This window comes from Bos grunniens, chromosome 1, assembly GCF_055505025.1.
Source record: "Bos grunniens cultivar Pamir isolate PY7600 chromosome 1, Bosgru_T2T1.0, whole genome shotgun sequence".
Classification (NCBI taxonomy): Eukaryota; Metazoa; Chordata; class Mammalia; order Artiodactyla; family Bovidae; genus Bos; species Bos grunniens.
This window is the reverse complement of record NC_141165.1, coordinates 38179668-38196441: the sequence shown is the minus strand read 5'-3', so window position 1 is coordinate 38196441 and position 16774 is coordinate 38179668. Positions and strand designations below refer to the sequence as shown.

Sequence of the window (16774 nt, the reverse complement as noted above, 5' to 3'; positions counted from 1 at the left end):
ATAGCGTCAGAGGGTACCTTTTCTCCACACCCTCTCCAGCATTTATTGTTTGTAGATTTTTTGATGCTGGCCATTCTGACCAGTGTGAGGTGATACCTCATTGTAGTTTTGACTGCATTTCTCTAATAATTAGTGATGTTGAGCATCTTTTCATGTGCTTTTTGGCCATTTGTATGTCTTCTTCGGGGAAATGTCTGTTTAGATCTTCTGCCCATTTTTTGGACTGGGTTATTTGTTTTTTTGATATTGAGCTGGATGAGCTATGTGTATATTTTGAAGATTAATTCCTTGCTGGTTGCTTTGTTTGCAAATATTTTCTCCCATTCTGAGGGTTGTTTTTTTGTTTTGTTTATGGTTTCCTTTGCTGTGCAAAAGCTTTTAAGTTGTATTAGATCTCATTTATTTACTTTTGTTTTTATTTTCATTATTTTAGGAAGTGAGTCAAAAAAGATTTTGCTGCAATTTATGTCAAAGAATGTTCTATGTTTTCCTCTAAAAGTTTTAGAGTGTCTGGCCTTACATTTAGGTTTTTGATCCATTTTGAGTTACTTTTTGTGTATGGTACTAGGCAATGTTTTAATTTCATTCTTTCACATGTAGCAGTTCAGTTTTTGTAGCCCCACGTACTGAGGAAACTGTCTTTTCTCCACTGTATATTCTTGTCTCCTTTGTCATAGATTAGGTGACCACAGGTACCTAGTCATCTCTATTAAGATGATCAAGTGATTTTTTATCTTTCCTTTTGTCAATGTGGTATATCACATTGAGTAATTTGCAAATATTGAACCATCTTTGCAACCCTGAATAAATCCCATTTAATCATGATGTACGACCCTTTTTATATATTGTTGGATTTGGTTAGCTGGAGATATCACTCTTTCTGACTTCAGACTATACTACTAAGCTAGGTCATCAAAACAGTAGAGTACTGGTACCAAAAAAGACACATAGATCAATGGAACATAATAGAGAGTCCAGAGAGTCCATTCCCACTGTTGGTAGCAATGCAAATTGGTACAGACACTATGGAAAACAGTATGGAGCTTCCCCCCAAAACTGAAACTAGAACTACCATGTGATTCAGCAATTCCGCTCCTGGGTGTATATCCAGAAACAAAACAAAACAAAACAAAACACTAATTTGAAAAGATACACCCAGGATATAGAAGCAAACCAAGTGTTCATCAATAGACAAATGGATAAAGAACATGTGGTATACATATAATTAGAGTATTACTCAGCCATAAAAAGAATGAGATTATCTTTTTGCAGCAAAGTGGATGGATCTAGATAATAATATGCTTCGTGAAATAAGTCAAACAGAAAAAGACAAATACTGTATGATATCACTTATTTATGGAATCTAAAAAAATAAAACTAATGAACATGTACATCACAAAATAGAAAGAGATTCACAGATTTAGAAAGCAAAGTAGTGGGGAGAGGGAAAAGATAGGGGTATGGAATTAAGAGATACAAACTGCTTTTATAAGAACAGATAAGAATATACTGTATAAAATGGAATTATAACCATTATTTTGTAATAAGTTTTTAAAAATTTATTTTTTAATTGAAGGATAATTGCTTTACAGAATTTTGTTTTCTGTGAAACCACAACATGAACCAACCATTGGTATAAATTTTAAAGGAGTGTAATCTATGAAAATACGGAAACACTGTGCTATACACCTGAAACTAATATTGTACTCAAAGTACTTCAATTAAAAAAAAAAAAAGGAATAGAGAACTGTGGGCCAGTGTATGTGTTACCATGAGTTTTGGAGTGTGCGTATGTGTGTTTGTGTGTGTGTGTGTAAGTGCAGTGGGGAAGGATGTTTTAGGGAGGCAGAGTCATGTTATGCTGCCTGATAAATTGGTTTGGACTACCTCTCCCTGATACCCACATTCCTGCAGGGTGCTGCTGCTGCTGCTAAGTCTCTTCAGTCATGTCCGACTCTGTGGGACCCCATAGACAGCGGGTCTACTCAAAAAGCATGATTCCAGGTTTCTGCATGATCTCAATTCTCTCCAGGAACTCCCTAGTTGAATTACCTTGTATTCTACTCGGCACTTATGGACATGGATTTCCCCCAACATTGGAGGCATATTTCTATGTTAGATAATAAACTTTAAGGCACTAATTTTTATTTAGCAGGAGGGAAAGGGTGCCACCGCTGATGTGTGTGCTGCTGCTGACAGTCTCTAGTTATCCTGTTGCTCTTTTTCTGTGGGAAAGGGAGCAAACGTGCTACTCTAAGGTAAAATCTGTCTTGGTAATTTAATTTTCTGGAAATTAAAAAAAATATATCACACAGATGCTTTAAACTAAATAGTGGTTTCTATGCACTGTCTAATGAGGGGTGTCTAAGTAAATCATTGTGTCAAACCAGCCTCTTAATGTGGTTTTATTCAAACTGGTGTCTGGCCCAACCAGATGTTTCTGTGCTTAGAACCCACTTCTGTTACTGACTGACACCAAGTAACACATGTAATTAATATGCAAATAAAATTATCTATATAATTAGTACTTGGAGACAAGATTTTAAATAGTTCTTGTCTGCACAGATCACTTTACATATTTATATTTCCGAGGAAGGTAACTATCTGATTATGTGGCTTTCCCACAACTGTGGCTAATTTGGACCAATTTCTAGAAATCATATCCTAATTAGATAAAACTAATTTTTATAGGTAGTTTAACACTTTGCTTCTTGATGTAAATAGAAAGAAAGTACTTGGCATATGACAAAACGAAAAGCACACTGTTTATGAGGATCTGGATTTAGACCTCTGTTTGAGTCAGACTTGTTCCAAGCTTGGAGAAGGCCAAAGAGGAATAAGGGCTGATAAAATGGATGGCTGGCAGCCTCCTGCCTTGGCGTCTCCTGTCACAGTGATCTATTCTACTAACCACACTCAGTGTCAAGCAGTCAGCTTCTTGTCTACAGTATCAGGATATTGAGGAAAATGTAGTTAGCTAAAATTTATTTTAGCTTGGGCTAGATACTTTGTAAGAATTAGTTGATCATAAGGAATCTGGGTCAGGTTTGTATTAATGAAGTAAAGTGAAAATTGTATAAATCGAGGCACATATTTTAGAAGTCTGGCTTTCAAGTGATTCACGAGATGGTCACCAGGAAGTATATAGTGTAGAGGGGTGATTTCTTTTAGAAATATTCAAGACAGCATATCAGCCTCAGCATAAGCCCAGAGTCCGTAATGTCCTACTAATTTCTGTGATCTTATGTTTATAAAGTGTCTGCTTCTAATTTTAATGGTACAGTTTATAAAATTATAGAAAAACTTATCAATGTATTAATTAAAAATGTTTAGATTAATAATTTTGAATATGTTCTCCCAATATATTAACTTCCCTGGTGGTTCAGTGGGAAAGAATCCTCCTGCCAATGAAGGAGACATGGGTTCAATCCCTGGGTCCGAAAGATCCCCTGGAAAAGGAAATGGCAGCCCACTCCAGTATTCTTGCCTGAAAAATCCCATGGACAGCGGAGCCTGGCAAGCTATAGTCCATGGAGTTGCAAAAGAGTCAGATATGACAGTGATTAAACCCCAAGGAATAACTTACTTTTGAATATATTCTCACCATACATGCACTTACACGTTTGTTTCACAACCTTCTTGAAACAATGGCAAAAACAAAGATAGTGACCAACAATAATCACACATAATAACCTGTGACTCTAAGCCATAGGCAAGAATGTTTTTTGTTTACTTGTCTATGTATGTATTTCCTTTAATAGTATTTAAATTTGTTAGGGATATTGTAGCAGTTTAATAAATACAATCAAGTCATGATAAGCAGCAATAAATCCCTCTCTCTGATATGACACTGTAGGATCTTTGAACCAGAAGTAGAAGGTTTTTTGAGCTAACGGCACTGTTAGGTAGCAGAGGCATGAAATATTAAATCAAAAAGAAAGAACTAAGGTGTAGCAATTTTGAGTGATGGGGTTCCTGTAAAGGGTGCTGCTGGAATGACAAGGGCTGGGGGAGTTCAAACAGGACCGCTCAGTACATCAAACTGCTAAATATTTTAAAGTATAAAAACACACTTTATTTTCTCTAGTATATGTTGATTTGTGATATTCATCTCTGAGCTCCCTTCTTATTTGTTGCCCTAGGGCCCAGACTGTGTGTGCATGACCCATGGCTAGTGCTAGATAATTTCTAATTTCCTCTTATTTCTCTATGGGACCACAGTGACTCATTTCTGCATCTTAGGCCATTTGAGAATTCTCTCCTCTTAGATTTAAGACTTATTTTACTGTGTTGTTTTGCTTTCTCTGAGGAAGAATTTCTTTCATAAAGAATTATTTATTATAAATTTTATATTCCAACATCTCTGACTCAAAGGTAAACAATGTACTTTGGGTCTCTTTTTATGTATCAGGAGAATTTGAATATAAGAATCTGGTGCGGGCACAAGGAACTCTGTTCAATGTCATGTGGCAGCCTGGATAGGAGGGGAGTTTGGGGGAGAATGGATACATATATATATATGGCTGGGTTGCTTTGCTGTGTACCTGAAACTATCACAACATTGTTACTTGGCTATATTCCAGTATAAAATAAAAAGTTTAAATAATGAAAAAAAAAATGCAATGCTGGTAGTCATCAGTAGTGCTGAGTTCCGGGCTGATTACCTGTCAGGAGTAATGAGTGTGACCAGACCATCCATGCCTGCTCACATGCTCTTTGTCCTCACCAGGGGTTGAGTTTTAGGGATGGCGGATACCATAACTGTCATTCTTGCAGATCATAATAAACATAAGATAGAACTTGAGTACCTGGTTTGAGCTCATCATTTTTATAAGCAGGCCTCCATACTCTGTTTGGAGGCAACAGTAAGTGTTATTTCTTAGATAGAGCATTCATTTTGAGGGGCCCCAATATAAAATTATACTCTCCTTTCAATTTCAAGACTCCTCAGACTTTGAGTCGGAGAAGGCAATGTCACCCCACTCCAGTACTCTTGCCTGGAAAATCCCATGGACAGAGGAGCCTGGTAGGCTGCAGTCCATGGGGTCGCTAGGAGTCGGACATGACTGAGCGACTTCACTTTCACTTTTCACTTTCATGCATTGGAGAAGGAAATGGCAACCCACTCCAGTGTTCTTGCCAGGAGAATCCCAGGGACGGGGAAGCCTGGTGGGCTGCTGTCTGTGGGGTCTCACAGAGTCAGACATGACTGAAGCGACTTAGCAGCAGCAGCAGCAGACTTTGAGTATCTAACACATTTGAATATTTTCATAGGACTTACTCATAGTGCATTTGATTTTGATCCAATGCAGACTCAACAAACTGGGATTCCTTTGCACTGATTTGGAAATCCACCGTCATGTTAGCAGCTACATGGTGGGTGGCGTCTGGGTACCAGAAGTCAAGCTGTGCAGATGAGTTCAGTGTTAGTCACAGTTGTTTATTTGCTCAAGCAACACATATTTATTAATAAATGACCACGTGTCATATGCAATGAAAGGAATTTAGGGTTCAACGTGTCTGAAGTATGAGCTCTTCTCTTAATAAACCTATGAGATTTTTGCAAATATATTTAAAAACTGTTGACTATTAGGCAGTGGGAAAAAAGCTATTGTAATGATCATATTTTTTTGGACATAATATATTCAAATGCAAAAAGAATGATCAGCTTTTGGTTAATCTGTTTTCTTCTACCACCAGTTGGAGTTGTTTCATAACTGATTTAGCCACAGCATCTGCCTCTGGTTGGGAATATGGATTCATATGTGGCTTCTTCCTCCCCTGCCCCTGCTCTTGAGTCAGGCCTCCCTCAGAACCAGATGTCCCTGTAAACTCTGGAATTCCTGGAAAGATTGTGTCCAGTGAAGACATATTCTCTAGCCCTGTCATTTTCCCAGCAGTATGTCCTTGGGCAGATTACTAAAACTCTTTGAGTTTCAGTCCTCCTCCTAAGAAATGGAGCTAACAGCCCTCCATTGGGAGTCTTGTGGAGGTTATGAGACAGCTATGACAACTGGGCCATACAATATTTAGCAACTGCTGGTTCCCTGCTCTTTATTTTCTGCTAGCTGAGAATTTCAGAAATTTGGTGAACAGAATTCAGAGTAAAATCATTTTAGAAGTTCCCAGTTCTTATTCTTGAAAATCATACTCAATTGTGAAACCAAATGACGTTATCAGTTCCCAGCCTTGGAAATGTGGAGAAAATGCTCACTTTCCACCCATCGTGCCAAGCTTGTGGGCATAGCTGAGTCTGCCTGGCTGTTCTGTAGATGAATCCCACTCTACTTCTAGGTCAGTCCTGTTCCAGTAAAAGGCTGCTGGGAACCAACCAATATTTGTTGGTTTGTTTTGATCAAAAGGCTACAGTATAAAGTAGACATCTGTGAGGTATAAGAATGATTTAAAGGCGAGTTAGGCCATCACAATAGCAATTTCTCTATCCTAACAGGGTTATGTGGTGCATGAATTTGTTGTTGTTGTTTAGTTGCGAAGTCACGTCCAACTCTTTTGCAACCCCATGGACTCTAGGCTGCCAGGCTCCTCTGTCCAAGGGATTCTCCAGGCAAGAATACGGAAGTGGGTTGCCATGCCCTTCTCCAGGGGATCTTCCTGACCCAGGAATCAAAAATGAGTCTCCTGCATTGGCAGGTGGATTCTTTACAACTGAGCCACCAGGGAAGCACAGGGCAAGAGTTTAGGGCTCAGTGGACTTGCATGAACTAAATAAGCATCAGGTGCAGAGCTGGATGCCAGGGCTGTGGCGGTTAATAAAAGAGAAGCAAGGAGCTTAATGTGGAAGACAGAGCCATCTATGCATTTCCAACATGCTTACCCATGCCAGGGGCAAGCACAAGGTTGTTTCTAGGAGCACAAGAAGCAACCCATCTGGGTCATGAGAGTTGATGAACAGAGAGGGACTTTCTCCAGGAGATACTGCCTGAGCTGGATCTTGAAGAATAAGTGGCATTTAGCCAAGTAAAGAGGAAAATACATTCCTCCCGAGAAAAGGTGTATAGGGCCAATGTGGGTAAGTGAGTGGTATTAATAGTGCTTGAAGGGTAAGAAAGAGGGTGGAGTACAGAGGTTGGAGATTATGAAGTTCTTGGAATACCACATCGATATCAATAGAAGATGCTTCTACAGTACTTATTATGACCAGGCGCTGAGCATTACCCCAATATTAGCTCATTTAGTCTTTATAATAACTTTAGGAAGTAGGTATGATTATTATGTCCCCACTTCACAGAGGAGGAAATTGAAGCCCAGAGAGGTTAAGTAACTTGCCTAAGGACACAGAGCTAGTGTAAAACTAGGATTTGAACCTCTGAAGACCATGCTCTTTCCATACTAGGCCACCTCTCACTGAAAACCTTCAAACAAAGGAATGTAGGTGTCCAATTTTAGAGCAATCAGGTTGCAGTATGGACTTGACTTCATGGGAGGCAAGACTAGAACCCTGAACATAAGAGAAATTGTAATTGTCTATTGAAGTTGTCCCTGAAAAAGATAGAGCAGACGTGAATTTGGCAGTGACAGGGGGATGAAGAAGAAAGTATGGATTTGAGAAAGATCTGGGAATTAGTATAGGCAGATTGATTTGATGTGGAAATAAAGGAGTGTCTGACTAGACAGATCTTGGATTCCATTCTGGGTTTAAATTTGACATGTCATCTTGGTCGTTTAATTTACTGTCTTTGAACTTCAATTCTTCTGTTTTAAACACGTTAAATTGGGACACAGACATTGAAAATCTAATGAATTTGAAATGATGTATTTGAGCAAACTCTGGGAGACAGTGAAGGACAGGGAAAACCTAGTGTGCTGCAGTTCATGGAGTTGCAAAGAGTTGGACACGACTTAGTGACTGAATAACAAGGTGGCTAGAACAGTGTGTCTTGTACAGAGGAGCAGTTGAACAAACGATAAAATGATTACTTTAGTCCATTGGATTTTAAAAGATAGAGCTAACTTTAAGAGTTTTCTTTCAAAATGGATCTGCTCTTAGAAAGGGACACTTCTTGGTATTATCAAACAGTACATTGATGTTATCAGTTAAGCAGTACCTTGATGTAATCATAATTATGATTATGCCACAGAAAGTAGACCACTGGTATAGATCCAGATGGTAGTAAGGAGAACGGAGTAGGCAGGAACTGTCAAGGTTGAAGAAGAGGCCATGATAAAGGTCAGGAATGTCTCGCTATTTCACAGTTCCACCTAGAAAATGCTGTTGTTTGCAAAGTTTTTGGATGGGAAAAAGAAGTGGTAATTTGGAGAAAAATAAACAGAAACAACGAAAGGATTAGCAGTGAGTTGAGTTATCCAATTATCACCATTTCCCCCAATCTTTGTCTTTGGTAGCTCTGTGGGTGTTAAAAATAAAAGACAAAAGGAGAAGGTTTTAGGAAATAGAAAAGATAAGATAGCCTTGCTTTACCTGGCTGGTTTTGGCTAAGTCCTTGATGATGTTTGCTTGTTTTTCATCCTGGAGCTTCACACGGAGCACCTTGTCCCTGTAAGAACACAAAAGATGAAACACGTGAACTGGAAAGAAGCATTTCCTCTCTGGCTTCCCAAACACAGTCTGGAACACAGGGCCGTGAGATTTACCCGTCAAAGCGGACAGGAGCAATTGCAAGGGTGGTGGTGATCAAACCCACAGGCAGGAGGAACCTCATGGTTCTTCTTTGCCTGCCCAAAGACACTCTGCTTGTTTTATGTCTCAACTCTTATCTGGATGAACAGCTAATTTCCTCTTTGGGTTCTGGTGGGTAGAATGTGCCCCCACCCCTTTGCCCCACCATTTTCTAGTTGGGGAGGGGAGTAGGGTGGCAATGTTAACACTAATTGCCCTCTTTGTGACAGGTGAATTCCGTGCTCCTCGTACACCTTTTACAATTAAGGATTCCCATTGTACAGACGGAATGGGAGGCAAATTTCCTTGTTTAGCAAATAACTTGGCTGGTGTCTCAGATGGTAAAGAGCCCGCATACAGTGCAGGAGATCTGGTGTTGATCCCTGGGTTGGAAAGATCCCCTGGAGAAGAGAATGGCTACCCACTCCAGGATGATTGCCTAGAGAATTCCTTGGACAAAGGAGCCAGGCGGGCTATAGTCCACGAGGTCACAAAGAGTCTGGCACGACTGAGTGACTCACACTTTCACTTTTGCCCAAGGGAGCAGAGTTAGTAAGTTCACAGAGGTGACCTTTGAATCCAATTCTTTGTTCTAAAATACTGCTCTGTCATGTGCTTGATGTAAATGATGGAAGAAATCGGTTTAAATTTGCACTTGGAAACTTGGAGGAATTAGGGTATCTGGCCACAGAACCTTGATGGCAAAAACTATGCTTTTGAGGCCCCATTGTAAGTTGTTAAATTAAAAATGTTTATATTACAAATTATTTTGAATATACTTAAATATTAGGAGTAATCTGGAAAACGTTGTTATGTTCACTGTCTAAATTTTATTTTTATTTATTTATTTTTAGGTTTATGACTTAACTTTAATGTTTCAAAGCAATTGATAGTCTTCTTTTTATATTTACATTTTTTAAAATAATCTAGGGAATCAAACAATTGTATCATTTTGCTTAGGGGATAATATAACACTATAGAGACATATTAAATATTAAATGTGTGAACTATTTAATGTACAGATATGAGAGCTGGACTGTAAAGAACGCTGAGCGCTGAAGAATTGATGCTTTCGAATTGCTGTGTTGGAGAAGACTCTTGAGGGTCCCTTGGACTGCAAGGGGATCAAACCAGCCTGTCCTAAAGAAATCAGCCTTGAATATTCACTGGAAGGATGGATGCTGAAGCTGAAACTCCAATAATTTGGCCACCTGATGTGAAGAACTGACTCATTGGAAAAGACCTTGATGCTGGGAAAGAGTGAAGGTAAATAGAAGAGGGCAGCAGAGGATGAGAGAGTTAGATAGCATCAGTGACTTCATGGACATGAATCTGAGCAAACTCCAGGAGATAATGAAGGACAGTGAATTCTGGAACACTACAGTCCACGAGATCACAAAGAGTAGGACACAACTTAGCAACTGAACAGCAACTATCGTTGCAGGTGATGGAGTCAGACAATTGAATCTGGATCTTAAAGATTCAAAGAAAATATTCCAATTATATTCACTTGTAACTTGCAGTGTACTAAATGGCCCATTAATAATTATATTTACATTTTGCTGCTGCTGCTAAGTCGCTTCAGTTGTGTCCGACTCTGTGTGACCCCATAGACGCAGCCCACCAGGCTCCCCTGTCCCTGGGATTCTCCAGGCAAGAACATTGGAGTGGGTTGCCATTTCCTTCTCCAATGCATGAAAGTGAAAAGTGAAAATGAAGTCGCTCAGTTGTATCCGACTCTTAGCGACCCCATGGATTGAAGCCCACCAGGCTCCTCCGTCCATGGGATTTTCCAGGCAAGAGTACTGGAGTGGGGTGCCATTGCCTTCTCCCACTGTCTAAATTTTATACTTTTGCCATCATTATATAAATGATGATTATATAAATGATGGCAAAAGTATAATGAAGTGAACCTGACCAAAATTGCTAGATTACTCTTGGTAAAGAAGTAAACATTACAGAAATTGCTGAATTACTTCCCTGCTCCTTTCCCCTTTTTTATGCCTTCATCCTCAGAGAGAACCCCTATTCATAAAGCAACTTGAAGACATGTAAAGGGCAAGATAACATGGGTGCTCAAATGTTTGTTCATTGGCTATTCTGGTTAGGGTCTAAATGCTATACATGCCAAATAAGTGCTTTTTGAAAGTTGAGTTTATGAAAGTCATTTATAAGTCATTTTTAAAGTGTCTGGCAGGTGATCTTTAATCTTGAACACAACTCAATTAATTATGGATTGGAGAAGGCAGCAGCTTTACCCACAATTATAGGTAAGGTAATGTAGTGAATGAATTTGTTTGATCAGATAGCTTATTAGAATTTCCTTTTAAAACTCCCTCTTCACATTGACAGATGTATAGACAATCATAAATGAAACTTCTCATAGTTTTATATTTTTATTATAAAAATAATTCTGTTGGGGAGGTACTCCTGTTACACGTACAGCAGCAACAGCTTCATTCCTCTCCATCTGAGAGATGTACAGTATGACTTGTCACTCAGGAGGGTCCCCTTGCCATGATCCTGCAGGTAAAGAAGAAGAGGGGATTACAAATGCCTTCATGTTGTTGATATTGGAGAAGTGTATCAGCACTAGAAAATTCCAGAGCAGATTCTTGCTCCATTGATTCTAAGGATGTGTTTAGCAAGAAAACAGAGGAAAAGGAAGAACTTGACTTTGAAGTTAGACAAATGTAACCTCAGAGTGGTTCCCAAACACTAGCTACTTTACCTTGAGCATGCTGCCTTCCAGACCTTAGTTTCCTGGGCATGCAAAGGGACCCTAACAAGTGGTTATGAGGGTCAAATGAGATGAATATATATGTAAGGGATTTGGTAGATGGTAGGGACAAAAAAATGCCTGTGTCCTCCAAGTGCATGCCTGCTAAGTCACTTCAGTCATGTCTGACTCTTTGTGATCACATGGACTGTAGCCCGCCAGGCTCCTCTGTCCATGGGATTCTCCAGGCAAGAATGCTGGAGTGGGTTGCCATGCCCTCTGCCAGGGGATTTTCTTGACCCAGAGATCAAACTCACATCTCTCACATTTCCTGCATCAGCAGGTGGATTCTTTACAACTATTGCCACTTGGGAAGCCCATCCTCTAAGTATTAACACAATTGTCAAGTTCTATAAACAGACATACTGGCCATTATCAGGCTGCAGAACTGATGAGTATCAGCATATATCAGGTGGAAGGTTAAAGTGGTGGCCATGTCCAATAAGGCAAAAATATCTCTGTATTTGTTTTAGTGTGTATTGCTTCAAGTAAAAAATATTTTATGTTTTAGCTTTGCTTTTTGTTATTTTGGAATTATTTGGAATGCTTTTGCTTTTTGGAATTTTATTTGGATTCTAAAATTAATAAATACACATGGAAAAATAATTTATCAAAATACAGAGAAGTTGAAAGAAGAAAATAGAAGTCACTCTTAATTCTAGCATTCTGATATATTTTCTATGTTAAAAACTTTTTCTGTTTGATTCATTTCAAAACTATAGAAAAAAGGCTTCTATGTCTGTTTTTCAGGTCAACTAGGAAGGACACTTTTATTTGGGGATCTAAGTAAAGGTTGGAAGAATCCTGGTTTTTCTTAAGACTTTGGTGATAAACAGTCTTTGACTTCTTAACGTCTGCTGCGTATTGACAATTCCTTGTTTCTGGAGTAGGACATAGGTATGTGATGCTTTAATACCTCCCATTCCTCCCCAATCTATGGATTTTAAGAATATTTTGGAGCTCTTTATCAGAACCAGTTTCATTTCTTGGCAGGCATAGTTCAGTACAATCTTATATTGCTACATCAAGATTTATGAGAGGTCTTGGCATATTTAGATGGGGAAACAGTGGAAACAGTGTCAGACTTTATTTTTTTGGGCTCCAAAATCACTGCAGGTGGTGATTGCAGCCGTGAAATTAAAAGACACTTATTCCTTGGAAGGAAAGTTATGACCAACCTAGATAGCATATTGAAAAGCAGAGACATTACTTTGCCAACAAAGGTCCGTCTAGTCAAGGCTATGGTTTTTCCAGTGGTCATGTATGGATGTGAGAGTTGGACTGTGAAGAAATCTGAGTGCTGAAGAATTGATGCTTTTGAACTGCGGTGTTGGAGAATACTCTTGAGAGTCCCTTGGACTGCAAGGAGATCCAACCAGTCCATTCTGAAGAAGATCAGCCCTGGGATTTCTTTGGAAGGACTGATGCTGAGGCTGAAACTCCAGTACTTTGGCCACCTCATGCGAAGAGTTGACTCATTGGAAAAGACTCTGATGCTGGGAGGGATTGGCGGTGGGAGGAGAAGGGGACGACAGAGGATGAGATGGCTGGATGGCATCACTGACTCGATGGATGTGAGTCTGAGTGAACTCCGGGAGTTGGTCATGGACAGGGAGGCCTGGCGTGCTGCGATTCATGGGGTCACAGAGAGTCGGACATGACTGAGCGACTGAACTGAACTGGCATATTTATGGAGTAGGATGAGTAGTTGTTGGACACTGTATCATTTTAGGATTAACTGTATAAGGTGATGTGGTGTTTCACAGGTTAAATTAACCTCTTTAAAAAGATATCTAAAGTTGAATGCTTCACACAACAGTAATTTTCCATCTTTCTTGGTCTTTGTACTCCTAGGATTTTTGTGTGTCTAGACACAGTTAAAAATATCACTTTATTTCTTAAAGTATGCTTTTCTTCATATTTTTCAAACATTATCACCATAAAGGAAATGTCCTAGAAAATGGAAGTGAACATTCTCACGTGATTTACTAGAATTCTTCAAATAATTTTCTGTCTGTAAATCAAATATAGTAAACTGATGGAATACCTTTAAATATCTCATAAAGGAAATGTCAGAAAGGACAAATTGCTACCTTTAGTTATGGATATTGTATATTTAACATGGAACTGAAACTGCCCTGTAGAGTGCTGCAGAGAAACATGTCTTTACCAGTTGCACAAAAGGCGGTGTTTCTGGACAGATACATGGATGTGTGATTCAGGCAGTGGCAGATCGGGCTAGACGGGGGTAACTACCTGCTTAAATGAGATGACCTAAGTAACCTTATTAATTGTCATGGTTCCTCCTGTCTTCCTTCTACACCTGAAATTCTCTCTTTGATCAATCCATATAGGTTATCTGGCAAAGCAGATGAATACATGAGATGTGATTCTAGCAGAACTCCCATTCTACAGGCTGGAAAACCAGTCTTGCTAGTCTTGTGGCAACACCATCGGAGATAGGAAAGAGCCAGGGAGCTGTTCCTATGCTGTTGATTAATTGCTGCTTTGGAGAGGTAAGAGCTGGGGACTGAAGGAAGAGCTTGGAGCCTGTCCTAGGTCCCGAGGTGGGAGTAAGTCACAGTCAGGGGCTCCTGTGTAGGCAAGGCTGGGCAGCATCCGGTCTGCCAAAGCAGTAGCCTGTGGTCAGCCAGGCAGGAGGGTATACAGCACCATTGCACTGGGAAGGCTTAATGCAGAAACTTCTCTTTCTCTTTTTCTCTCAGTCTTTACTATTCTTTACAAGGCTCAGGCAAATGAAACTGCTAACCTGCCAGCTGTTAACTTTCAGTTGCAAGAGACAGAGCCAAAATGTCTCAAGTGCAGGAAATCTCAGATACATGGATTTTATTTGCTTTCCTATGCTTTATTCTTCTTAAAAACTCCTTGGAATTTTAGAAAAGCCCATATAGATTCCTAATTTCTGCTTTAAAGCACTGAACTTTGGGCCACAGCATCCCTTAGAGGTAGATGCTATCTGCTACAGGTAGGGTGAGGGAGTGTTCTGTGGAGCTGTCTATGAATTGAATGATACACCTCCATCAAGGTAACTTCACTCCAGTAACTGTGGTTGAGTTATCCTTGCAGTTCACATGGATGGAACTTAAATAGAATGGGGGAAAGATAATTTAGCTAAATTACATCTATTTTTAAAGTTAGCATCAATACTGCTTAAAACTTTGTGGGAACTTCTATTTTTGCACTTAAGAGTCTCTCCTTTGCTATGCCTACTTAAATGATTTATTTTAAAAAAAATGAATGATATATTGACATTACTAAATTATTTTGAAGAGGATTGCCTCACAAATTATAGCAGCTGACTGCTACCATCTAGTGGACAATTAATGCAATTAATCATTCTTTGGCTTGACAACTTTCAAACAAGTGACTAGTGGATTTTGTTTTTGAATAGAACACTGCCACAGCTACTTTAATGTATTATGCTAGATATGGAATCCTGTTTTCCTTGACTCCACATGGAAAACAATGAGGTCATGTTTTGCTTTATGATTTTAAAGTAACCAATGCCCCCCTCCCCCATTAAAATCTAAATACATATTATTATATTTTAAAATTTGAACTTTGCACAGTATGCTTGCTCCTTGGACGAAAACCTATGAAAAACCTAGACAGAGTATTAAAAAGTAGAGACATCACTTTGCTGACAAAAGTCCATATAGTCCAAGTTATGGTTTTTCCAGTAGTCATGTATGGATGTGAGAATTAGACTATAAAGAAGGCTGAGTGATGAAGGATTGATACTTTTGAACTGTGGTGTTGGAGAAAACTCTTGAGAGTCTGTTGGGCAGCAAGGAGGTCAAACCAGTTAATCTTAAAAGAAATAAACTCTGAATATTCATTGGAAGGACTGATGCTGAAGCTCCAATATTTTGGTCACCTGATGAGAAGAGCTGATTCACTGGAAAAGATTTTGCTGCTAGGAAAGATTGAGGGCAAGAGAAGCGGGCAGCAGAGTATGAGATGGTTGAATAGCATCACTGACTCAATGGACATGAGTTTGGGCAAACTCTGAGATATAGTGAAGGACAGGGAAGCCTGGTGTGCTGCAGTCCATGGGGTTGCAAATAGTCAGACACGACTGAGTGATTGAAGAACGACAACAATACTCTCCATTATTAGCATGTTCAGTTTTAATTCTGGAAAATTTCAAGTCATATTTGATGTACAAGTCAAAGAATTATTTTTGCCTCTTTTATTTTAGGCCCAAATGGTTCAGTCAGGGTCCCTGGCACCTTCTTATTTCACTTCCAATTTACTTTCCACACTGTAGCCTGACTGGTGTTGTTTTTTTTTTAAACCCAAAACTCTGATCATGTCATTTACAATTTAACATCTTCAGTGGCTGCTCACTGTTCTCTTAAAATTTTTATTTATATTTTAATTTTTGGCCATGCTCTGTGACATGTGGGTTCTTAGTGCTCCAACCAGGGATTGAACCCATGTACCTGCATTGGAAGCATGGATTCAACCACTGGACCACCAGGATAGTCACTTATTGCTCTTTATTAATTGAATGAAAAATTCTTTAAATTCTATACTGTTTTACAGGTTTCAGAAGTTTCACACACATGATTTCATATCATCCCGTAATAACCGCCTTTTCCTCCTACATTTATATTACCCCTCCCTGCTCCCCTCTCCCCACTAGTAACCACTGGTTTGTTCTCTATTGTGAGTCTGTTGTGCGTTTTTTGTTTTATTCACTAGCTTGTTGTATTTTTTCATTTATTTTTTGTTTTATTCACTAGTTCGTTGTATTTTTTATTATTTTATTCATGAGTTTTTTGTTTTATTCACTAGTTTGTTGTATTTTTTCATTTATTTTTTATATAAGTGATATTGGACAGTATTTGTCTTTCTCTGTCTGACTTATTTCACTTAGCATAATGCCCTCAATATCTACCATGTTGGTGCAAATGGCAAAATTTCATTAATGTTTATGAATGAGCTCTATTCCATTGTATATATGTACCACATCTTCTTTATTTTTCCATCTGTTGGTGGACACTTAGGTTGCTACAGTATATTGGCAAGTGTAAATTGTATTGCTGTGAACACGGAGGTAGCATGTATCATTTCACATTTATATTTGTTTGGATATATACCCAGGGATGGAATTGCTGGGTCATATGGTAGTTCAATTTTCAGTTTTTTGAGAAACTTCCCTACTGTTTTCCACAGTGTCGGCACCAGTGTACTTTCCCACCAGCAGTGTAGGAGTGTTCCCTAGTCTCCACATTCTGGCCAGCATTTGTTATTTGTGTTCTTTCTGATGTTAGCCACTCTGAGGTGTATCTCATTGTTTTCATTTGCATTTCCCTGATGATTAGCGATGT

At 39.1% G+C, this 16774-nt stretch overlaps 1 protein-coding gene and 1 long non-coding RNA gene across 4 annotated transcripts in view; one reads left to right on the top strand and one right to left on the bottom strand.

Annotated features, from left to right (window-relative positions):
- CPA3 (carboxypeptidase A3) overlaps nt 1–9667 on the bottom strand; it is a 33131-nt gene extending 23464 nt beyond the window's left edge. For both annotated transcript variants that reach the window (XM_086317188.1, XM_086317198.1), the window contains exons 1-3: nt 8614–9667; nt 8441–8516; nt 5282–5406 (exon numbers count right to left, since the gene is read on the bottom strand). In XM_086317188.1, coding sequence (XP_086173314.1) covers nt 5282–5406; nt 8441–8516; nt 8614–8681 — 269 coding nt within the window. In that variant the 5' untranslated portion in view covers nt 8682–9667. The remainder of the gene's footprint in view (nt 1–5281; nt 5407–8440; nt 8517–8613) is intronic.
- The window catches only part of LOC147379277 (uncharacterized), a 109544-nt gene that overhangs the window by 54207 nt on the left and 38563 nt on the right, over nt 1–16774 (top strand). For both annotated transcript variants that reach the window (XR_015132756.1, XR_015132750.1), the window contains exons 3-5: nt 9661–9904; nt 12168–12314; nt 13772–13933. This is a non-coding gene — a long non-coding RNA (uncharacterized LOC147379277). The remainder of the gene's footprint in view (nt 1–9660; nt 9905–12167; nt 12315–13771; nt 13934–16774) is intronic.